This window comes from Delphinus delphis, chromosome 15, assembly GCF_949987515.2.
Source record: "Delphinus delphis chromosome 15, mDelDel1.2, whole genome shotgun sequence".
NCBI classification, from domain to species: Eukaryota; Metazoa; Chordata; class Mammalia; order Artiodactyla; family Delphinidae; genus Delphinus; species Delphinus delphis.
The window spans coordinates 66,086,517-66,111,141 of record NC_082697.1 but is presented as its reverse complement, the minus strand read 5'-3'; the positions used below and the strand labels follow the sequence as shown (position 1 = coordinate 66,111,141).

The 24,625-nt window shown below is 41.4% G+C and overlaps 1 protein-coding gene across 1 annotated transcript in view; it reads left to right on the top strand.

The window, feature by feature from the left end:
- The window catches only part of DNAH3 (dynein axonemal heavy chain 3), a 188,767-nt gene that overhangs the window by 137,608 nt on the left and 26,534 nt on the right, over positions 1–24,625 (top strand). The window contains exons 44-51 of the mRNA XM_060033062.1: positions 3,599–3,722; positions 3,804–3,960; positions 4,206–4,349; positions 5,540–6,206; positions 7,428–7,593; positions 9,543–9,759; positions 11,938–12,120; positions 16,027–16,225. Of these exons, the coding sequence (XP_059889045.1) occupies positions 3,599–3,722; positions 3,804–3,960; positions 4,206–4,349; positions 5,540–6,206; positions 7,428–7,593; positions 9,543–9,759; positions 11,938–12,120; positions 16,027–16,225 (1,857 nt within the window). The remainder of the gene's footprint in view (positions 1–3,598; positions 3,723–3,803; positions 3,961–4,205; positions 4,350–5,539; positions 6,207–7,427; positions 7,594–9,542; positions 9,760–11,937; positions 12,121–16,026; positions 16,226–24,625) is intronic.

Below are 24,625 nucleotides of genomic sequence, written 5' to 3'. Positions count from 1 at the left end.
AATCAGAATTAGAAAAACTTAGAAATTGAATGATGGAACTCAAGAATTAGGGAAAAAAAGTTACCTTAGAAATGAAGCCAAAACTAAAAGGAGCAAAAATAGAATAAATACAATCAGTAATGCCTTAAGAAATAAAAAATTAGAAGGAATTTTTTCATCAGAAAAAAAATAAAGACATACTACAGCATCGATGAACCTTAAAGACATTATGTTAGTGAAATAAGCCAGTTACAAAAGGACAAATATTATATGATTCCACTTATATGAGGTACTCAGGTTCACAGAGACAAAAAGTAAAATGGTTGTTACCAGAGGCTAGGGAGAGGGAAATGGGAAGTTAGGGCTTCATGAGTTTCAGTTGCAGAAGATGAAAAGATTCTGGAGATAGGTGGTGGTGATGTTCACACAACAATGTGAATGTGCTTGATGCCACTAAACTGTACACTTAAAAAATGGTAAATTTTATGTTATGTATATTTTATCACAATAAAATTTTTTTCTAGAAATGAAGAAAGGAACTAAAAGGTTTGAGAGAAAGTAACAAATATTAAAGTTAGGTAGAGGAAATCCAACATACAACTAACAGGAGTGTCTAAAGAAGAAAACTGAAGTTTCTTCAAAGAAGAAAACAGAACTAATAATAAAAGCTATAATCCAATAAAATGCGCCCCCCAAAAAAGTATTTTTGAAAATTACATATTGAAAAGGTACATTGTGTACCTAAGAATACAGACTCAAAAATGATCATTACCAAGACTAGTAAAATCACTGGACTTTAAAGAAAACTAGATCATCTTAAGAATTTTCAACTGCAATCTTTATGCTAGAGAAAACGGAATAACATATTTATGATACTTGAGGGAATACAATGAGAGTCAAGGCTTTTGTTGCCAGCAAAGCTGACCTTCAAGTATAAAATAAAAACTATTATCAACATGCAAGAACTCAGAGACTTATTTCCATAAGCCCTTTCTCAGGAATCTGTTAGAAAATGGGTTTCACATGATCAAAATAGCTATAAAGAGATCAATATAACAACTGGTAGTGAGCATTACTTAATGTGGTTATTTGTTGAACTAAGACTACATGGGATGGATTGTAACATATAAAGCCTATATGATTTGATGATGTACATATTGAACAGTTGAAAATGGAGGGGGATGAGGATAGCACATACAAGAAGTTTTATTTAAACTCTTCTGTTACTGTAATTGGTGGCGGTAGTATATTCTTATTCTGAGTGTGTTGTATGTAAAAAGTAGGATTATATGAATGAGTAACTATAGTATTTTCTGTTTCTACTGTCCCTTGTGTGCTTGAGAACCAGGACTCAGTGTGGAGAAAAGGAAATCAAGACGTACTATAGAAGAAGTTAAGAAAAAGCTCTGGAGTCCTAAATTTGAAATATCAGTACTAACTCATGTTCCAGGTCTAAAAAGTAATAACCAACTCATTAACAATAAGAATTCTTAGCACCCAGACTGTGGTCTTGAAATCCAGTTTCCTACTAAAATAAACAAGGCTTCTTGGAGAAATGGCTTATTGCATGTCTGGGGCAGGAAATATACAAGATGTATCTGTAATGTCTTCATATATGCCTGTAACGTTTTCATATATCCAATCATGAGAAAGCTTTCAGAGACTACAGAGTCCTGTCAAAAGCATTCAGTTAACAACACAAGGAGGCTCTAACTGGCAAATACAGGGAAATTTGAGCTTCAACAATGATAGTAATTTAAATGGATTGAAATTTATCAAAAGATATTTAAGTCTATGAATCAGTAGTAACAATCATAGCTGGTCATCTTCAGAGGATGATAAAACACCAGTTCATTATCTTGAAAACTGATAAATAAATGGAAAGAAGCAAGCATTTATTTTGACTTTCTTATATGAAGTATACCACTGTATAAGCAAATAGATGAAGGGAAAGTGTCCCTTCTGAAAATAGTCCTAATATTTTAATAAACTATATAGTAAATGAAAAAGAAATTATATAATCAGAATATCATCATTTGGCAAACTTCAGTGAATTAATGGATCTAGCCATTGAGAATCAGTAGCTACCAACATTGCAGAGGGAGAGACAACATCATGTGCCCTCTGATGAAGGACTACACCACCACCTATAGTGTGGCCAAAGAGGTGGAACCTGAATCTGATTAAGTCTCTAGGTACAGCTGCAAATTGGTGGGAAATACGAAGGGCAGAGGAACCAAGTAAATTACACCATGTAATCCTGACTGTGGAAACTTCTACAGATCAAACAGTCCAGCTATTCAATAGACAGAAGATAAAAGAAAGGGATGGAGGGGGGAACCTATAGATTAAAAGAGACTTAAAAGACATATCAATTTTTTTAAATTAGCGGGATTAAACTCTGGTATCTAGAAATGAACACATGGTCAATAAAGATGCAAGATAGCAATTACTTTAAAAGTCAGGATAGTGACAACTTTTGGAGGGAGAAATGGAGAGGTCTGTGATTGGGATGGGATATATGGAGGGCTGGCAAAGTTGTATTTCTTGACATGGATGGTAGATGTAAGGATGTTAACTTTATAATGATTCACTAAACTATACATTTGTTTTGTGTGGTTTTCTATATCTGTGCTTTACTTTATATAGAAAAATACTTTTAAAAGAAGATATGCAGGCAAATCTATAGAGACAAAAATTAGATTATTAGTTGCCAAGGGCTGCAAGGAAGTGGGGAGTGACTGCTAGTGGGTAAAGGATTTCTTTTTGGGGTGATTAAAATGTTCTGCTATTGATTGTGGTAATGGTTGCACAACTAAAATACTAAAAAATCATTGAATTGTGTACTTTAAATGGATGAATTGTATAGTATGTGAATTACATCTCAGTAAAGCTGATACCTAGTATAACTATAAATATATAGGCATCTAACATTGGGTATATAGATACAAATACAGAGATGTAAGAATGTCAGACTAACAGTGGGGAGGGGAGAGAGAATGGATTTCGTGTGTGGGAGGTAAGGGATACTTTCTATAAAAGTATTTCTGAATTGTTTGATTATTTTACAATGATCATATATTGCCTTTACCTTTTTTTTTTTTTTTTTTGCGGTACGCGGGCCTCTCACTGTTGTGGCCTCTCCTGTTGCGGAGCACAGGCTCCGGACGCGCAGGCTCAGCGGCCATGGCTCATGGGCCTAGCCGCTCCGCGGCATGGGGGATCTTCCCAAACCGGGGCATGAACTCGCGTCCCCTGCATCGGCAGGCGGACTCTCAACCACTGCGCCACCAGGGAAGCCCTGCCTTTACCTTTTAACAACCTTGAGCACTGGACTAGCACTATTACCAGAACTTCTGCAATCATGGAGACGTTCTATATCTGTACTGTGCAATACAACAGCCGCTAGTCACATGTTATCCTTGAGTAGTTGAAATGTGGCTAGTGAGACTGAGGAACTAAATTTTAATGTTATTTAATTTTCATAAGGCTGCCATATTGGACAGCACAGCTCTAGAACATTAAGGCAGAGGGAAAACTCTTCTATATCTCAGGATCTCTAGGCCCAGGAGGTAAGTGTGAGAATATATGCACACTCACACCTGTGCATGTTTTCCAGGACGATTCACTCGCCATCTGAATATCATTTCCATCAATGCCTTTGAGGATGACATTTTAACCAAGATTTTCAGTTCAATCGCTGACTGGCACTTTGGAAAAGGGTTTGATGTGATGTTCTTAAGGTAAGAGGTTCCTGTGTTATTGGCCTGGGGTCCTCAGTTCTGGCCCCTCTTTAACTGGTCTGCCTTCTCCTTCCTCCCAAGGTATGGAAAGTTGCTGGTACAAGCTACGATGACAATTTATAAAGCTGCAATGGAGAATTTCTTGCCAACTCCCTCCAAGTCACACTATGTCTTTAACCTGCGGGACTTCTCACGGGTGATCCAAGGAGTATTGCTCTGCCCTCACACCCACCTACAGGTCAGCCGCTATCATTTCTGTTATCAAGTTCATTCAGTGATATCCTTGGCTACATGGAATATACAATGATAAGAGTAATATCTAACTTCTATCAAGCATTTAATCTATGCTAAGCATTGTGCTAAGTATTTTGTAAGCATTGTCTCATTAAAGCCCCATATCGACCCCAGGATTTAGAAACTATTTGAGAACTACCACCTCAGTCACCACCTGCCATTTATTCAAATAATTAACTGGATTTTCAGGATGTAGAAAAGCTTATCCGGCTTTGGATCCATGAGGTTTACCGGGTCTTCTATGACCGTCTGATTGATCATGAGGACAGACAGGTCTTTTTCAACACGGTGAGGGAAACCACCTCCAATTGCTTCAAGCAGTCTGTGGAAAAGGTAAGCCAGACCCTGTGATCATTTGGCCTCAGAAATTGCCCCAAATATTTGACCATGCTAGTCTCAGATTTCAGATTGTCTTCCTACTAGAGACTTAGAGCTCCACTTTCTGAATCTCAAGAAACAGTGTATTGAGCCAACTAATCACTCAGTTTGCTGATATAATAGTTGACCCAATTTCACTTCACTTCCCTGGTAACATATAAGTTTGGATACATTCAAACTTACGGTTTATGATATGATGTTATTGTTTATGATTAATGTAAAATGCATTTGCAAGGTCAGTTAATTTGTGAGTTGAGAAATAAATACACCATGAGTTTTCATGGTTTGATTGATGCCTTGGTAAAGCCCGAGTGAAAGATTGTCATGGTTTCCCATTTGTAAATATTTTCTCTTTTCTATTCTTTTTTTTTTTTTTTTTTTTTTTGCGGTACGCAGGCCTCTCACTGTTGTGGCCTCTCCCGTTGCGGAGCACAGGCTCCGGACGCGCAGGCTCAGCGGCCATGGCTCACAGGCCCAGCCGCTCCACGGCACGTGGGATCTTCCTGGACCGGGGCACGAACCCGTGTCCCCTGCATTGGCAGGCAGACTCTCAACTGCTGCGCCACCAGGGAAGCCCTCTCTTTTCTATTTTGATATAAGTAAAGTTTTAAGCCTATGTATTTGCATCATCTAGTTCTACCTCTATTCTTAAGAAGCTACAATTTCTCCAAAGAAAAAATTACAAGTGTTTCATGTTGCATCCAGGGGCCAAGTGCAGAAGCACTGCCAGTTTTTAATATCAGGAAGAAGAGGCATCTAAAACATTTCTACTCTAGGTACAGAGTGGGGACCAGGGAAATGCCCGCACTTCTATTTGGTGAAGGAGCAAATACATTAAAAATGATGCCATCTTTCGACTACCTCCTCTTGGGATCTTACAATCTGACCACCAATGTTTTAATCACTTAGCAAACAGATTGACCCTTGCTTTCACACTCTTTTCTCAAGTGTCCTTTCATCATAGTCTTTACAACCACGAGATCCACATATTTTGTTTAAAGAAAAAAAAATGTTGATGAACCATGACTTTGAAGAATGCTCAGAGGAAACAAATACATCCCCTGCTCCCTCCCTCTACATCTCTCAGTACCATGGTGGCTGGGGCTACTGGCTGAATGCCTAGTTGAGACTTACCTTTCCCACAGGTCCTCGTCCACCTGTCACCCACTGGAAAGATAGTTGATGATAATATCCGTAGCCTCTTCTTTGGAGATTTCTTCAAGCCAGAAAGTGACAAAAAAATCTATGATGAGATCACTGACTTAAAACAGCTCACAGTGGTCATGGAGTATTACCTGGAAGAGTTCAACAACATCAGCAAGGCCCCCATGTCCTTGGTCATGTTCAGGTTCACCATCGAGCACATCTCCAGGATATGCAGGGTCCTGAAGCAGAACAAAGGCCACTTGCTGCTGGTGGGCATTGGGGGCAGTGGGCGGCAAAGTGCCAGCAAACTGTCCACATTCATGAACTCATATGAGCTGTGCCAGATCGAGATCACTAAGAGCTACTCAGGCAATGACTGGCGAGAGGACCTGAAGAAGATCATGCTACAGGTCGGTGTGGCCTCCAAGAGCACTGTGTTCCTCCTCACCGATAACCAGATCAAGGACGAGTCATTCATTGAGGACATCAATGTGCTTCTGAACACGGGAGACGTGCCCAACATCTTCCCCGCTGACGAGAAGGCTGACCTTGTGGAGAAGATGCAAATGGCAGCAAGGACAGAAGGCGAGAAGATTGAAGCCACTCCTCTTTCTATGTATAACTTCTTTATTGAGAGAGTAAAAAACAACCTTCACATTGTCCTTGGTAAGAAGAAGCAAATTCAGTTTGCCCTTTTCCTCTGGGTATTTCAGGATCTCCTGTGCCTTAAGTCCATTCCTCTTACCGTGGTACCAGGAATGATCCAGCCAAGGCACTCACTCGCCCACGGGTCAGTGCCTAGAATTCCTTTGGAAACTTCCACTGTCCTGAACAACTGTTTTAAACCTGTTCCACTCTCCTCAGTTCTCGGAATTCTCCTCTGAACCCTCTCCTTCCTTTTAGTACAGTACCCGGCAACCTCACAGAACAGCACCTGGAGTTCTTCTCTCTATGAACGATATCTCCAGTCTATCCAGAAACTTAGGGGTCGTGTTTAATACTTCTCTCTTATTACCATGTCCTGTCAGTTTTCGCCTTCTCTCTTGCGTATCTACCCACTTGTCTCTACCTCTGCCACCTTCATATTAGCTAAGCTGCTATCATCTCACCCAGACCTCACCTCTACAGCCTTCTAACTGTTCTATGTCTACTCTGTCCATTCCAGACCTTTATGTTCCACTGAGTCAGGATGGGGATTTTTTTTTCATGTATTGCAAATGTGATCGTTGTATATTTACACACATACACAAATTAAAACACCTAAATTGCTTTCTATTCAGATAAAGACCAAAATTCCTAACCTATAGTCTTATAAGGCAACCTGCCAGGCTGTCCCCTGCATCCTCTCCACTCTCATCTCCAACCAAGCTTCCCCTTCTCTCTTTTTTAGCCACGCTGACCTCCTCACATTTTCACCTGTGCATTATTCTTCCTCCCACCACACTGGGTCTAAATAAACAGTGAAGGGAATTTGGAGCATAGAATCCAACCTCTGTGGTTGGATGGGGATGGGGTCAGAAACAAGCTGATGGCCCCACAGCTCCCTTATGTCTGTGAGTCAGGACAAACAGAGCACGTGGGTCAAAGGGCTCAAACCACTCTGGCTATGTGACCCTAAGGATCTGGAAGGGACAATGTGGATACTGGAGATGAGCCAGAAGGTATTGTAATAAACGGAATTCCCATCACAAAGTGTCCTGAAAATATCCCATGATTCCCCCTGTGCTTCCCAGGCACTCATCCTGACTATTCCCAATCACAGCCTGGAGTGCCAATAGGAAACATGACTGCTCCCTTACCCCACCAGAATCCTTGGAAAGACCTGCCTGTCCCTTTCAGCCTCCTTGACTTGGAGAAAGAGAACTAACGAAGTCTACTTTTCATTAGCCATGAGTCCGATTGGGGACGCCTTCCGGAACCACCTGCGGATGTTCCCGTCCCTGATCAATTGCTGCACAATTGACTGGTTCCAGTCTTGGCCCACAGATGCCCTGGAATTGGTAGCCAACACATTTCTAGAAGATGTGGAGCTCGATGACAATATTCGGATAGAGTAAGTGTTAGCTGCATTTTAGTACGGCAACCAAATATTTCAAATGAAAATCTAGATATTGGCTCTATTCTTGTTGCTGTTTCAAAACTTATCATTTTATGTAAAAAAAAAGTCTTATATTTTTAAATCACATTTAGATATTTAATAAAACACCTTTGCTGATAAAGAATAACATTTCATTGTTCAGAATTGTCCTAGGGATGCACTGTTGTCATAGCTATGAGAACCTGGATATAATACTATTGCTATTTCAATAGTCTTAGAGCATGCATTCTCAAGAGGGGTGATATTGCTGCCAAGGGGATGAAAACTGGTTCTTGTGAGGATTTTTTGTTATGAAAATAACTTTTTTTTGGTATAAAGCACAGATATACAAACGAAAAAAAAAAGCACTGAATTTTGACTACAGTAAGAGAAGGGTTAAGACTGTTGACCACTCTAGGTGTCCCATGAAGGCAGGGGTCATATCACCTTCTTGTATACTTCTGTATCCTTAGTGCCTAGCAAGTGCCTGGTACATAGTAGGTTCAATTACTGCTTATTAAATGAATGAATAGAAAATGAAGGAATAGGTAGGTAGCAGTCAGAATATTCATGGCTTTTAAGAACTTTGAACTTTGTTCTCTAGGTCAGAAGACCCTTAACCTGGGTCCATAGGCTCATGAACAGAATTCAGAGGGACAGTGAATGTGAGTGGGGAAAAAGTACATCTTCGTTTTCACTGACATCTAACTGATACTTTGTATTTCTTTCAACGAATGTAGGCAATAAACCCCAGAAGGATTGTGTGACTTTGTTACCAGTAGGAATCACAGTTATTTTCATAACTCACTCAGTCATTACAGATGCCCCAAATATATCATTTCCTTGAAAATGATGGTAGTTGTTAGATCTGCTGTCCAGTCTTACTGTTTAATGCCACAGTCGGCAAATGATGATCTGTGGACCAAGTCTAGTTCACAGCCTGTTTTCGTAAATAATGTTTTATTGGGAAACAGCCATGCACACTACAGTGGCAGAGTTGAATAGTTGCTCTTGAGACCATGTGGCTCACAAGGCCTAAATTTTTTTTTTTTTTAATTTTTGGCTACGTCACGTCTTAGTTGCGGCACGTGGGATCTTGGTTGGGGCGTGCGGGATCTTTCGTTGCAGCGCACGGGCTCTTTGTTGTGGCGCACAGGCTTTTCTCTAGTTGTGGCCTGCAGGTTTTCTCTCTCTAGTTGTGGTGCACAGGCTCCAGGGTGCATGGGCTCTGTAGTTTTGGCATGCGGTTCCAGAGCACATGGGCTCTGTAGTTTGCGGCACACAGGCTCTCTAGGTGAGGCACGTGAGCTCAGTAGCTGTGGTGCGGGCTTAGTTGCCCCGCGGCATGTGGGATCTTAGTTCCCTGACCGGGGATCAAACCCACATCCCCTGCATCAGAAGGTGGATTCTTTACCACTGGACCACCAGGGAAGTTGTTCCACCAAGCCTAAAATATTTACTATCTGGTCCTTACCAGGAAGAATCTGCTGTTCCCTGATTTAATGCATAAATAAAATCACACATATTACTATATCATAAATTTGGTTTTTAAAATATTTTGAAAACTCTTTCAACATAATTGGTTTCCTTTGTAACCCTCTATATATTATATTATGCATTTTAAAACATTATTCTGCAAAGTCCAGAGTCTTCACCAGACTGACCAAGGTTAAGAACTCCAGCTTAAGCCCTGGTGAGTCACAAAAGTGATTAAAGATAGAAATTACCTAATCAAAGATCATTCTAGTAAGAATATATACTTCCCCAATCATTCTCGAGGCTCTGTTGACATGCTTCACAGAATTTGGGATTCTAGTAGGCCATAGTGAGCGGCTTTCTCACATCCTCACATCTGTGAACCGAGGCTGTACTGGATCTCTCTGGAGCACGTTGGGCCTGCCTGACCACCTTTGTGTCCTCGGCAGGGTCATCTCCATGTGCAAATATTTCCAGGAGAGTGTGAAAAAGCTGTCGCTTGATTATTACAACACACTTCGCAGACACAACTACGTTACCCCCACCTCCTACCTCGAATTGATCCTAACCTTCAAGACGCTCCTGAATAGGAAGAGGCAAGAGGTGGATATGATGAGGAACCGCTACCTGACAGGCCTGCAGAAACTTGAATTTGCCGCTTCACAGGTGAGCGCTGCCAAAATAGTACAGGGACAAAGGGGTCCAAGACCGATTGGATGCGGTAAAGCACTTGTTCAGGTGCAGAAGTCAAGAGAGCACCAAATAAAATAAAGACAGCCTCTGACCCTGTGCTCGCAGAACTCACCTCACTTGCTTGGCCTAAACCCAGCCCTGTCTATCTTTAAGATTTTGATGTTTTGTTCATCATGGATCTTTTTGAACTAATTTTAACTTTTTACAACATTACAGTAAAATACTATTTATCTTGAATACTGAGTTCTTTGGAGCCCCCTTAAATTTTGTGCCCAAGGCAAGTGCCTTACCCACCTCACCCCTGCCCCAGCCCTGGATACTCTCGTGGGGAACTGGGCAGAATAAGACAGTGGTTAAGAGCAGGGCCTGGACTCAAATTCCAGCTTTATAACTTATCAGCTATAGAACCTTGACAATGTTATTTCACCTCTTAGGGCCTAGTTTCCTCTTCTATAAAAAGAAGTGATAATAACAGGCTTCACTTCATAGGGCTATTATGAAGATTAAATGAGCTGACACAAGTGTAACCCTTAGCAAAATGCCTGGCATATAAATTAGTGATTGATTTGTGCTTGAGCCACTTGACACAACCACACTAAGGCATGGATTTTCAGCACCAATAAAGAACTAAGGAAGGGATATATGTATATGTATAACTGATTCACTTCGTTATAAAGCAGAAAGTAACACACCATTGTAAAGCATTTATACTCCGATAAAAACGTTAAAAAAAAAAAAGAACTCAGGCAACTGAATGGTTTGCAGTAGGTTGACCTGTCAGTGAGTATAGCAGACCCACCAACATGCAGCACAGGGATGGGGAAGAACATCAGGGGTGCCTCTGTTGCTCTGCTCCTGCAATTGCTGGGTCCAGTTCAGCGTCCTTAGCTTTCAGAGAGATGTTGAAAATTGGAGTCTCTCCAGACAAGGGTGAGCAAACTGTGTTGAGCAGCAAAATGACCTGAGACAGTCTAGACCAGTAAGGAGAATGTGGTGCCAGTTAACATTACTTGAGCCCTACCACGTGCCTGGTGCTGTATATGAGGAAGGTACTGTTATCACCACATTACGCACAAAGAGACCAAGGACCCAGAGAGGCCAGGCAACTTGCTTCATGAGTAGCTGGTGCAAGTTGTGAGGCCAAAACTGAAACTTAGGTCTGTGTGACTGCAGAGTCTGTGTTCCTAATCAGGCCAGCATGCTATGCTTCTTCTCTCATGTGGGCTTTCTGTGGACAGTGGGTTCAAGGTCATGAAACTCTCTTCAGGTAAGCATCTGAGCTGCCTTGGAAGGCAGAATCAGGACCAGTGGGGAAAAACTGCCCGGGGGTAAATTCTAGCTCCTTATCAGGAAATCTAATGTGTTCTGCTGCCTGAAAAATGGCCCAGCTCCCCTGAGAGGTGGTGAGCTCCTCACCGTTAGGAGTGTTCAAACAGTGGCCAGAAAACTACTTGGCAGAAAACTACTTTTCTAGAGAGCATCAGACTGTTGGGAAAAAATGGCCTTGAAAGTTCCTTCTATCCCAGCTCTCTCAGTCATGTATGATTCCTTCACAACCTTAAAAAATTTTTTCCTCCTAACTTACTTTTGTTCTGTCTTTCGGTGCCCCCAACACTAGAGTGTAGGCTCAATGCAGTAGGAATATATATATATATTTTTTTGCTGTACGTGGGCCTTTCACTGCTGTGGCCTCTCCCATTGCGGAGCACAGGCTCCGGACACGCAGGCTCAGCGGCCTGGCTCACGGTCCCAGCCGCTCCACAGCATGTGGGATCTTCCTGGACCAGGGCACGAACCCGTGTCCCCTGTATCGGCAGGTGGACTCTCAACCACTGTGCCACCAGGGAAGCCCCAAGGAATATCTTTTTTTAAGTGTTGTATCTTTAAAAATTTTTTTTGTTTACTGTTATATGTATAGTGCCTACCACAGAGCTTGGTAACTACAACACATAGCATGAACTCAGTAACGAAATATTGAAAGATCAAAGAGAGAAACTCCAGCCAACAAATATGTACCCAGTACCATGAAAATCATTAGTATTTTCTGCGTGTGTCATAGGTGAGAGAATCGTTTCAACTTTTGCCAGCCATGCCATTTTCGGCATTGACATAGCTGACCCTGCACCCCTCCCACCTTCCTCTCCTTGTTAGGTGGCCGTCATGCAAGTAGAACTGACTGCCCTGCAACCCCAACTCATTCAGACCTCTGAGGAGACCGCTAAGATGATGGTGAAAATTGAAGGGGAGACGCGAGAAGCTGATGCCAAGAAACTTCTGGTGCAAGCCGATGAAGAAGAAGCCAATGCTGCTGCCGCCATTGCTCAAGGAATCAAGGTATAAACTGTGAGAGAGAAGAAAGGGAATCCGCATTTTCAGGGTTCATCTGTTATCTCACTAGAGCCTAACAAAGTCTTGCAGAATATGCATGGTCATGCCCATCTTGCAGAGGAAAGATGTGAGGCTTGAAAGGATGCTTTCCCGGCATCACGCAGCTAGTAAATGACACCTGGCTCTCTCCAGGAAGCATTACTGTTTTACAAATACTCTCCATCTCACTCAGCGTCAGGTCCTATAAGCCCCAACAAGATCTAACCTTATCTCTCATTACTTTCCCCTCGTTGACTCTTCTGGCCACACCAGCCTCCTAGCTATTCCCCAAACAAACACAAGGCATGTTCCCATCCCAGGGCCCTTGCACTGGCTCTTCCCTCTGGCTATCTCCTTCACCTCAATCATGTTTTTGCTCAGATGTGGCTGGTATGTCATACGTGTGGAGTAAATATTTGTCAAATGACAGATTGTTGAATCTAGAGGACCCCATTTGAAGGTAATTCTTATACCAAAGAAGAATAGTCCTGGGAAGGGCTTCGCCTACATTCAGATATTAGAAGAAAATCTGATTAATGTTCATGTTATATATTTCCCCAAGCACTCTCAAGTATACGGTTCCATTATCACAATGACTTTGGACTTACTAATGACAGCCATCAATGTCTAGAAGTCAACAACACTGAGGTTCAGTGGTGAATTGACTTTGCAGAGCCGCACAGCTAGTTGGTGGGATCAGACTCCAAGGCTCTTGGCACTTAGCTGAAGATGCTTGTCCCTGTGTCTCCACTTAGCAGTTAGAAATTTCTTCTGACCATTCTTCAAACAAGAGCTTGCTTCCAAATAAAATGGTTTGCTTACATTGGTCGATTCTTTTTAAGCTAATGGATCATTTCTTTCCCCCGTAACAAGGATAATAAATGATGTCAGGAGTACTGCAGAGTTGATTACATTTCATCCGCAAGCACTGTGCTTCACACGCCTCAAACAACCCTGCTGCTCTGTGCACTGCTAAGCCACAGAGGTCATTTTTATTTTATTTTTTGGGGTGTTCTTTTGGGGGGGCCTGTGTCAGGTCTTAGTTGTGGCCCACACGCGGGGTCTTCATTGTGCAGCGTGTGGGCTCCAGAGTGTACAGACTCACGCGCTTCTCTCTAGTTGTGGCTGGCGAGCTCAATAGCTGCGGCGTGCGGGCTTAGTTGCCCCACCCTGCGGCATGTGAGATCTTAGCTTCCCGACCAGGGATGGAACCTGCACCCCCTGCATTGTAAGGCGGATTCTCAGCAACTGGATCACCAGAGAAGTCCCCACAGAAGTCATTTTTAATTATAATTTTTTTAATCATAGAAACAAATGGTGTCATAACACATACAAAAGAATTTTTAAGAGCTCAACTTTAACACCTTTCCAATTTTCCAAGTTTTCCTCTACTTCCTGTTTATACACGTGGATAGTTCTGGTATTGCAGTCATAGCATAATTGTGATTTGCTTTATGCTTTTTAATTTCCTTAACAGCTTATCACAAATGTTTTTCCAAAATGTCATATAATCATTTTAATGACCATTTTAAGTAGGTGCTTCACCTCTCAAGTGGCCATTCCCCTATTGGGCATTGAAGTCTGTTCCTTCCTGCCTTGCTTTCAGTGTTTCCAGAGTATCAACTGGAATCTCTCAACAGAGCTTTGGAGTTTTAAAAATGCACATGCCCAGACTCCACCCAGACTGAATGAATCAGAATCTCTGGGTGTGGAGCCTGACATGAGGATGCCCTAAATGCTCCTCAGTGACTCTGATGCAGAGTCAGCGTTGAGAATCACTGCTAGAGTTTGTAACTCTAAATGTTACAATTAGAGGCCTTTTGAGTCACTTAACAAACAAACTTGCTAGAATCCAGGCCTCAACCTTAGGAAAGAAGCAGAGCTACCGGGCCACTAGTTGTCTGGCACATTATAAGAAAGTGACACAGAACTATCAATAATAGGACACCAGGGGCACCTGGGATGGTTGAAATCTACTGAGGATCCAAAGATGTAGCTGCGCCAATACCTGTAGCCTCCTCGGCCACCAAACCCTTTCTGAAGCTGGTCATGAGAAGCAGCAGGGGGCAGCTCTGGTCCTTCCCCTCGTCTTGCACTCTGGCACATATCCTAGGGCTGAAGAAGGGGCAAACTAAATTGCCCCTGGGACTGAGCCATTCTTACCATCCAAAGCAGGACGTTCCATTTTGATACTGGGGACATCTAACGTGGCTCATCTGGGGGTGGGGGTTAATATAAGGAAGCCAAATAAAACCTTGCTATAAATGTATAGGAAAAGCAGAAAACCTAAAATAAAGAATCCATGATATACACACGCGTGTATATATACACATGTGCACACACCTGTATGTAAGAAGGTGGAACCTCCTTTATTTTGTTTGCTTATCACAATAAACGTGCAGGACATAGACTTCGACACATGCTACTTTTAACATTCTCTTTTGAAGTTTCACTTCAGTCATGGCTGTGTGATCAGTCCCTGCGCTGGGAGGCTAACAGAAAATTCACTGAGTGGGGAGCCAGGGGCCCAGGGTTGGAGCTTGGCTCGTTGACTAACCAGCTTTGTGACCTTGGCTAACTCATTTTCCCTCTCGAGTCCTCGTTTCATTGTTGTTGTTGGAGGAGGATTTGGTAATTGAACTGCTAAATGCAGTTGTATTTGCAGGGGATTGGGTCCAGCCCTCCCCACCCCACCCCACCCCCCGGCCCACCCCACAGATACCAAAATCCGCAGATGCTCAAGCCCCTGCCGTCTGCCCTCTGGACCCGTGGTTCCAAATCTACAGGTACAGAGGGCCAACTGTAATCTATGAAATTCTGAAATCTTATAATGTTAATCTTCCCTTTTTTAAAAAAAATTGAGATATAATTCACATACCATGAATATTCACCTTTTTAAATCATGCAATTCAGAGGTTTTAGTAAATTCACAAAGTTGCACAACAATCACCACTATCTACTTCTAGAACATTTTCATTACCCAAAAAGAAACCTGTACCCATTAGCAGTCGCTAGCCATTTCTCCCTCTGCCTAGCCCCTGGCAACCACTAACCTACCTTCTGCCTCTGTGGATTTTCCTTTTACGCACATTTCATGTGAATGGAATCATAGAGGGGGTGGCATTTTGTGTCTGTCTGGCTGCTTTCACTTAGCATAATGTTCTCAAGGTTCATCCGTGTTGTTGCATGAATTGTCACTTCATTTCTTTTTATGGCTGAATAATATTCCATTATGTTAGCTTTGCTTTCAAACAAAGAAATAATGGGCAAAACATATACGGTCTCCTTTTCCCAGAACTCACTACCCAGCTCTAATCTCTATCCCCATTCCTCCTCCTGAAAGTCTTGCCTTAAACTCCACCCTGTCCCCAGCTCCACCCCTACCCCATCTCTGAGCTACAGTGCATCCCAGACCCTCACCCCATCTCTGACATTCTCCCACCCCCCATGCCTTATTCTTCCCCAAACTTGCCCTAATCCCCTTCCCATCTGTCACTCACCCCTAGGCTTCATTCTTTACTTCATCTTCTCAACCCATCCTTGATCAATGGGTATGAGGTCACTGACTGCATATATCTCTTGGGAATTCGTTAAAAACCAAAAGCATGATTTTTTTAAGATCGCAAAACAGGTAAATTCTCAAATGTCCAAGGCATCCAAACCACAGCTCCCAAATGCGTGCATGCTTCCCTGCTGCCTGTGAGAGCCACCCTCGCCATGCAAACCTCCGGGAGGGAGCAGTGTCCTGGAAGGACACTGGGGCGGGAGGCACCTCTTCTCCCTTCTGCTGCTTCCCCCAGGAGCAGAGCTTGCTTCACGCCCGGTGTGCCGGGCGCCAGGCACTCACCCCTTCTGTCTCTGTACCGCCTGCAGAACGAATGTGAAGGGGATCTGGCAGAGGCAATGCCGGCTCTGGAGGCTGCACTCGCTGCACTGGACACCCTGAACCCGGCAGACATCTCACTGGTGAAGTCGATGCAGAACCCACCAGGTCCTGTCAAGCTGGTCATGGAGAGCATCTGTGTGATGAAGGGGCTGAGGCCAGAGAGGAAGCCGGACCCTAGTGGCAGCGGTAACCACCCCACAAACCCGCACCCCTCCCGACCCAGCGGCCTGCACGGGCTGTGCTCCCCTGGCAGGAAGGCTGCCAGCCCCCCCCCCGCTCATCCGGCCCCAGGCCTGCAGGCAGTATTGTGGTGTCTTGGGGGAAATAAGAAAGGCACCAGGATGCGTGTGCGCTCACTTGTGTTTCTTCACCATCCTCTCTCCTCTCAGTCAGTAAGGAAAATGCAGCCATCTTTGGGTGAAGCCAAGCTCAGTCAAGGCCCCTGCCTACAAATCATTACAAAAATGAAGGTCATGGAGACAAGAGGACTGATAGAGAGCAAGCACACAGAGTAGTGTGTGGGTGAAAGGAAGAGAGAGAAACAGAAAGAGCTAGAGAGAGAAAGATAAAGGAGAAACAGAAAAAGAGACAGACACAGAAAGAGATACCCAGAAGAAAAACAGATAAGAGAATGAGACAGAGACAGAGACAGAGAGATGGAGAGAAAGAGATAGAGACTGAGAAATAAATGGGGAGAGACCCAGACACCTAGACGCCTTCATATGCAAGCACATAGACACGAAGAGATCCTGAACAGGGAGAGGGAGGTTGGGAGGGAAAGAAATCAGGAGGGAGAAAGACAAAAGGTGGGGAGGTGAATGAGGGAGGGAGAGACTCTTAACCATGTCAGATATAGAGAGACAGAGAGAGAAAGATATGGGCGGGAGAGAGAAACAAACAAAAACAGGCAGAGAGACAGAAAAGCTGAAAGTGAGAAATGGAGACAGAGACCCCCAGAGATACAGAGACATACGAAAATAGAGAGTGAGTGGGAAGAAAAGAGACCAGAAAGACGAGAGACAGAGACAGGGAGACAAAGACACACAGAGAGAACAGGAGAGGTCTGGGTTGGGGACGGGGTGAGGAGGAACAAGAGCTGCTGGTGAAGGATTAGAGGGAGAGAGACAGGGGCAAGGGAGGGAAAGACTGAAACTGATGGGCCTGAGGAAGACAAGGAAACAGAAACTTAGAAGAGGAGAGAAAGGAATAGGGGAGGGAAAGAGGAAAGCTTATATAATCAAGCCTTAGAAGCATGAATAGGTGAAAATTCATTCTTAAAATCCAAATTAGATGCAGGATCTTGCAGTAAAACCAGTGTCTTAGAATTGAACAAGGACTTTATAAAACATCTCCAGTGATATTTCCTATCTTTTGAATCCTCGTATCCTTCAAACAGTCCTGCTGTTCCTCCATTCCTTCCGATGTGTTAGAAATTTCTGATCCCTCATTTGGGAGACTCTGGCTTCTGCTTCCCATTGTTTATCATTCCCTCTTCCTTGGCTGGTTTCAGGCCAAATAACACATGAAGAAATGCAAAGGTGATGAGGATTGACAAGCAGGGAGCAGACATTACAGGAGACTCCTCTAGGGAAGCAGCTGAGGTATAATCTGGCTACACCCTGGAATCACCTGGCAGTTTAAAGAATGCTAAAGCCCCTGCCCCCACTCCTAGAGATTCTTATTCCTTTGGTCTAGGGTGTGGCCTGAGCATTAGTATTTTTCTTAAAGCTCCCAGGTGATTCTAAGGTGCAGCCAGGATTGAGAACTGCTGAGATACGCAAAGCATGGCCAGGTCACAAAAAATCAGTTCTCTTCCTGTATCATTGATGGTGGGCACAGGATGCATCATTCACCTTTCTTATTTTAAAATTGAAATGAATTTTGGGTACTATTCATGTAACGCACAGAATTTAGCCAGTACATTGGGACGGAGCAGAAGAGCAATTAAATTAGTTTTGGGTATCTTGAATTTAAACAAAGCAGATCATTTCCTAGAATGCAAACAAAAACTTTCATGGGAAATATTTCTTTGGTGTCTAAGCTTGCTTTAGGAATAGGACATATTTGACCTGTTGTACCTAATATGATATCTCAAGTACAATTTTTTTTGATGAGCCTGAACTTGGCAAGGGTTTATAATTACCTGAGTCAAAGAGTTTGACTTTTTTCTAACACATTAACAAAAGGAGCACTGCCCTGGGATGGGATCTGGGCTCACTCATTCATTAGTCAGCATGAAGGCTGCTAAGGTGAATAGGGCCCTGCTTTGTTTCTGGGCAGACCAAGGACAGCCTTCTGTTTTGTTGCAAGTCTGCAAGCTGCTTCCCCCACCCTCACTCTTTGTCTGGAGACAGCCTCACTCACTTACTCACTCACTAGAAGGACTGATTCATCACAAGGACAGCCTAATGCGCTCCATCTGACCCACTTCCCATATTTGAAAAAGAATATCAAAACACATAGCCATGGATCCGGTTGCCCTCTTCATCTGTGACTGGGATAAGGGGCAACATTCATTCAATACATACTGAAAACTGATAATTAGGCACTGTGCCAGATTGTAGTAAACACAGAAGGAGCACACAAATTTTTTTAAATGTGTACTTGGTTTATTATATTATGTTAGTTTTTGAGTGTACAGCATAGGGACTCAAAATTACTTTAGATTATATGCCATTTAAAGATATTATAAGGGGACTTCCCTGGTGGCGCAGTGGTTAAGAATCTGCTTGCCAATGCAGGGTGCACAGGTTTGAGCCCTGGTCTGGGAAGATCCCCCATGCCACGGAGCAACTAAGCCTGCGCGCCACAACTACTGAGCCTGCGCTCGAGAGCCTGCGAGCCACAACTACTGAGCCCGTGTGCCACAATTAACGAAGCCCACATGCCTGAAGCCCATGCTCCACAACAAGAGGCCACCGCAATGAGACCATGCACCACAACGAAGAGTAGCACCCGCTCGCCACAACTAGAGAAAACCTGCGCGCAGCAACAAAGACTCAGTGCAGCCAAAAATAAATAAATAAAATATAAATTTTAAAAAAAAAATTAAAAAAAAGATAAAGTTATTATAGGAATAAACCTACCTAAGGAGACAAAAGACCTGTATGCAGAAAACTATAAGACACTGATGAAAGAAATTAAAGCTGATACAAACAGATGGAGAGATATACCATGTTCTTGGACTGGAAGAATCAACATTGTGAAAATGACTCTACTACCCAAAGCAATCTACAGATTCAATGCAATCCCTATCAAACTACCAACGGCATTTTTCACAGAACTAGAACAAAAAATTTCACAATTTGTATGGAAACACAGAAGACCCTGAATAGCCAAAGCAATCTTGAGAATGAAAAACGGAGCTGGAGGAATCAGGCTCCCTGACTTCAGACTATACTACAAAGCTACAATAATCAAGACAGTATGGTACTGGCACAAAAACAGAAATATAGATCAATAGAACAGGATAGAAAGCCCAGAGATGAACCCATGCACATACGGTCACTTTATGTTTGATAAAGGAGGCAAGAGTGTACAATGGAGAAAAGACAACCTCTTCAATAAGTGGTGCTGGGAAAACTGGAAGCTGCATGTTAAAGAATGAAATTAGAACACCTTCTAACACCATACACAAAAAGAAACTTGAAACGGCTTAAAGACTTAAATGTAAGGCCAGACACTATAAAACTCTTAGAGGAAAACATGGGCAGGACACTCTATGACATAAATCACTGCAAGATCCTTTTTGACCCACCTCCTAGAGAAATGGAAATAAAAACAAAAATAAACAAATGGGACCTAATGAAACTTAAAATCTTTTGCACAGCAAAGGAAACCATAAACAAGAGGAAAAGACAACCCTCAGAATGGGAGAAAATATTTGCAAGTGAAGCAACTGACAAAGGATTAATCTCCAAAATATACAGGCAACTCATGCAGCTCAATATCAAAAAAACAAACAACCCTATCCAAAAATGGGCAGAAGACCTAAATAGACATTTCTCCAAAGAAGATGTACAGATTGCCAACAAACACATGAAAGGATGCTCAACATCATTAGTCATTAGAGAAATTCAACTCAAAACTACAATGAGGTATCACCTCACACCGGTCAGAATGGCCATCATCAAAAAATCTACAAACAATAAATGCTGGAGAGGATGTGGAGAAAAGGGAACCCTCTTGCACTGTTGGTGGGAATGTAAATTGATACAGTCACTATGGAAAACAGTATGGAGGTTCCTTAAAAAACTAAAAATAGAATTACCATATGATCCAGCAATCCCACTACTGTGCATATACCCTGAGAAAATCATAATTCAAAAAGAGTCATGCACCACAATGTTCATTACAGCACTATTTACAATAGCCAGGACATGGAAGCAACCTAAGTGTCCATTGACAGATGAATGGATAAAGAAGATGTGGCAAATATATACAATGAAATATTACTTGGCAAGAAAAAGAAATGGAATTGAGTTATTTGTAGTGAAGTGGGTAGACCTAGAGTCTGCCATACAGAATGAAGTAAGTCAGAAAGAGAAAAACAAGTACCATATGCTAACACATATATGGAATCTAAAAAAAAAAAAATTCTGAAGAACCTAGAGGCAGGACAGGAATAAAGATGCAGATGTAGAGAATGGACTTGAGGACACGGGGTGGGGGAAGGGTAAGCTGGGACGAAGTGAGAGGGTGGCATTGACATATATGCACTACCAAATGTAAAATAGCTAGTGAGAAGCAGCCACATAGCACAGGGAGATCAGCTCGGTGCTTTGTGACCACCTAGAGGGGTGGGATAGGGAGGGTGGGAGGGAGACTCAAGAGGGAGGGGATATGGGGATATATGTATACGTATAGCTGATTCACTGTGTTGTACAGCAGAAACTAACACAACATCATAAAGCAACTATACTCCAATAAAGATGTTAAAAAAAATAAAATGATGCCAATCTAAAAAAATAAAGTTATAATAAAATAGTGACTATATTCCCTATGTTATACAATATATCCTTGTAGCTTATTTACTTTATTCGTAGTCGTTTGTACCTCATAATCCCCTTCCCCTATATTGCTCCTCTCCCTCCCCTCTCCCCACTGGTAACCACTACTTTGTTCTCTATATCTGTGAGTCTGTTTGTTTTGTTATATTCATTAATTTGTTTTGTTTTTTAGATTCCACATACCAGTGATAACATACAGTACTTGTCTTTCTCTGTTGGACTTATTTCCCTAAGCATAATAGCCTCCAGATTCATCCACATTGCTGTGTGGCAGTATTTCATTCGTTTTTATGACTAAGTAATATTCTATTGTATATATATATACCATATCTTCTTAATCCCATCGTCTCTTGATGGGCACTTGGGTTGTTTCCATATCTTGGCTATTGTAAGTAATGCTGCCATGAACCTTGGGGGTGCATGTGTCTTTTTGAATTACTGTTTTTGTTTTTTCCAGATATATATCCAGGAGTGTAATTGCTGGATCAATTTTTAGTCTTTTGAGGAACCTCCATACTGTTTTCCATAGTGGCTGTACCAATTTACATTCCCACCAGTGTATTTGAGGGTTCCCTTTTCTCCACATCCTCTCCAACATTTGTTATTTGTGGTCTGTTTGATGATAACTGTTCTGACAGATGTGATGTGATACCTCACTGTGGTTTTGATTTGCTTTCTCTAATAATTAGCGATGTTGAGTATCTTTTCAGTGCCTGTTAGCCATCTGTATGTCTACTTGGGAAAAATGTCTTTTCAAGTCTTCTGCCCATTTTTTGGTTGGATTGTTTGTTTTTTAATATAGAGTTGTATGAACTGTTTATATATATTGGATATTAACCCCTTATCAGTCATATCATTTGCAAATATTTTCCCCCATTCAGTAGGTTGTCTTTTTGTTTTATCCATAGTTTCCTTTGCTGTGCAAAAGCTTTTAAGTTTCATAAGGTCCCATTTGTTTAGTTTTGCTTCTGTTTCCTTTGCATTAGGAGATGAATCCAAAAAAAATATTGCTATGATTTATGTCAAAGAGTGTTCTGCCTATGTTTCCTTCTAGGACTTTTGCTGTTTCCAGTCTTATATTTAGTTTTTAATCCATTTTGAGCTTATTTTTATATATGGTGTGAGAAAATGTTCTAATGTCATTCTTTACATGTAGCTGTCCAGTTTTCCCAGCAGCACTTATTGAAGAGGTTGTCTTTTCCCCATTGTATATTCTTGTCGCCTATGTTGTAGATTAATGGACTGTGAGTGTGTTTATTTCTGGACTCTCTATTCTGTTCCATTGATCTTTGTATCTTTTTTTTTGTATCAACACCATACAAGGAGTCAAGGACTGTGATACCTTCAGCTTTGTTCTTTTTTCTCAAGATTGCTTTGGCTATTCAGGGTCTTTTGTGGTTCTATGTATGTTTTAGGATTATTTATTCTAGTTCTGTTTTTGGTATTTTGATAGGTTTTTGCATTAACTCTATAGATCCCTTTGGGTAATATGGACGTTTTAACAACATTAATTCTTCCAATCCAAGAACGTGGGATATCTTTCCATTTATTTGTGTCGTTTTCAGTTTCCTTCATCAGTGTTTTATAGTTTTCAGAGTACAGGTCTTTCACCTCCTTGGTTAAGTTTATTCCTAGGTATTTTATTCTTTTTGACATGATTTTAATGAGATTATTTTCTTGCTTTCTCTTTCATTATTAATGTATAGAAAAACAACAGCTTTCTATATATTAATCTTGTATCCTGCAACATTATTGAATTCATTTATCAGTTATTTATTGGTTAAATTTAATTTATCAGTTAAAATTATTATTTTTCTTGGAGACTTTAGGGTTTTCTATATATAGTACCATGTCATCTGGAAATAGTGACAGTTTTCCTTCTTCCCTTCCCTTCCACTCCCTTCTGGGTGCCTTTTATTTCTTTTCCTTGTCCGATTGCTGTGGCTAGGACTTCCAATAATATGTTAAATAGAAGTGGCCAGAATGAGCATCCTTATCTTGTTCCTGATTTTAGAGGAAAAGCTTTCAGCTTTTCACCATTGAGTATGATGTTAGCTGTGGGTTTGTCATAAATGACCTTAGTTATGTTGAGATATGTTCCCTCTATACCAATTTAGATGAGCGTTTTTAATCATGAATAAATATTGAATTTTGACAGATGCCTTTTCTGCATCTATTGAGATGATCATGTGATTTTCATCTTTCCTTTGGTTAATGTGGTGTATCACATTGATTGATTTGTGGGTATTGAACCATTCTTGCATTCTTGGAATAAATCCCACTTGATCATAAAGTGATCTTTAGCTCTAAAGTGAGCCTCTTATAAGCAGCTCTAAAGTGAGCCTCTTATAAGCAGCAGTCTTGTTTTTTTATCCAATCAGCCATTCTGTGTCTTTTGATTGGAGCATTTAGTCCATTGACATTTAAAGTGATTATTGATAGGTATGTACTTAATTGCCATTTTGTTACTTCTTTTCTGGTTGTTTTTGTAGTTCTCAGTTCTTTTCTTCTTTTAGTCTCTTGTGGTTTGATCATTTTCTTTAGTCTTATGCTATGTTCCTTTCTATTTTTTGTGTATCTATTGTAGATTTTTGATTTGTGGTTACCATGGGGGTCATATATGTTGACCTAAATTGTATCTACTTGTCTTAAACTGATAGTCATTTAAGCTTGAACACATTCTAAATGAGCTATGTTTTTCTACTCCCCTCCCCCATGTTTTGTGTTTTTGATGTCATACTTTACATCTTCATGTTTATCCCTTAACTGTTTATTGTAGTTATAATTGATTAAACAATTTTTGTCTTTTAATCTTATTTAAGCTTTTAAGCTTATTTAAGTGGTTGATCCACAGCCTTTTCTATATATTTGCCTTCACTAGTGGGATTTTCCCTTTCCTATAAATTCTTACTTCTTGTTATAGCCTTTTCTTTTCCACTTAAAGAAGACATTTTAACACTTCTTTTAGGTTTGGCTAGTATTGCTGAACTCTTAGGTTTTGCTTGTCTGAGAAGTTCTTTATCTCTCCTTCAATTCTGAATGATAATCTTGCTGGTAGAGCATCCTAGGTTGTAGGGTTTTTCCTTTAAGCACTTTAAATATATAATTTCACTGCCTTCTGGCTTGCAAAGTTTCAGCAGGAAAATCAGCTGATAGCTTTATGGGGGTTCCCTTGTATGTGACTCTGTTTTTCTCTTGCTGCCTTTAGAATCCTCTCGTTAATTTTTGCTATTTTAATTATATGTCTTGGCATGGGTCTCTTTGGGTTCACCTTGTTTGGGACTCTCTGTGATTCCTGGACCTGGATATCTGTTTCCTTCTTCAGGTTCAAGAAGTTTTCATCCATGATTTCATCCAATACATTTTGCCCCTTTTCTCTCTCTTTCTTCTCCTTCTGGAACCCCTATAATTCAAATGTTGGCACATTTAATGTTATTCCAGAGATCTCATTCATTGCTTCCTATTTTTCTTCTTATTTGTCTTTCTTTCTGCTCTTCTGATTGGGTGATATCTGTTATTCTATCTTCCAGATCACTAATGTGTTCCTCTGTATCATCTAGTCTGGTGTTAATTCCTT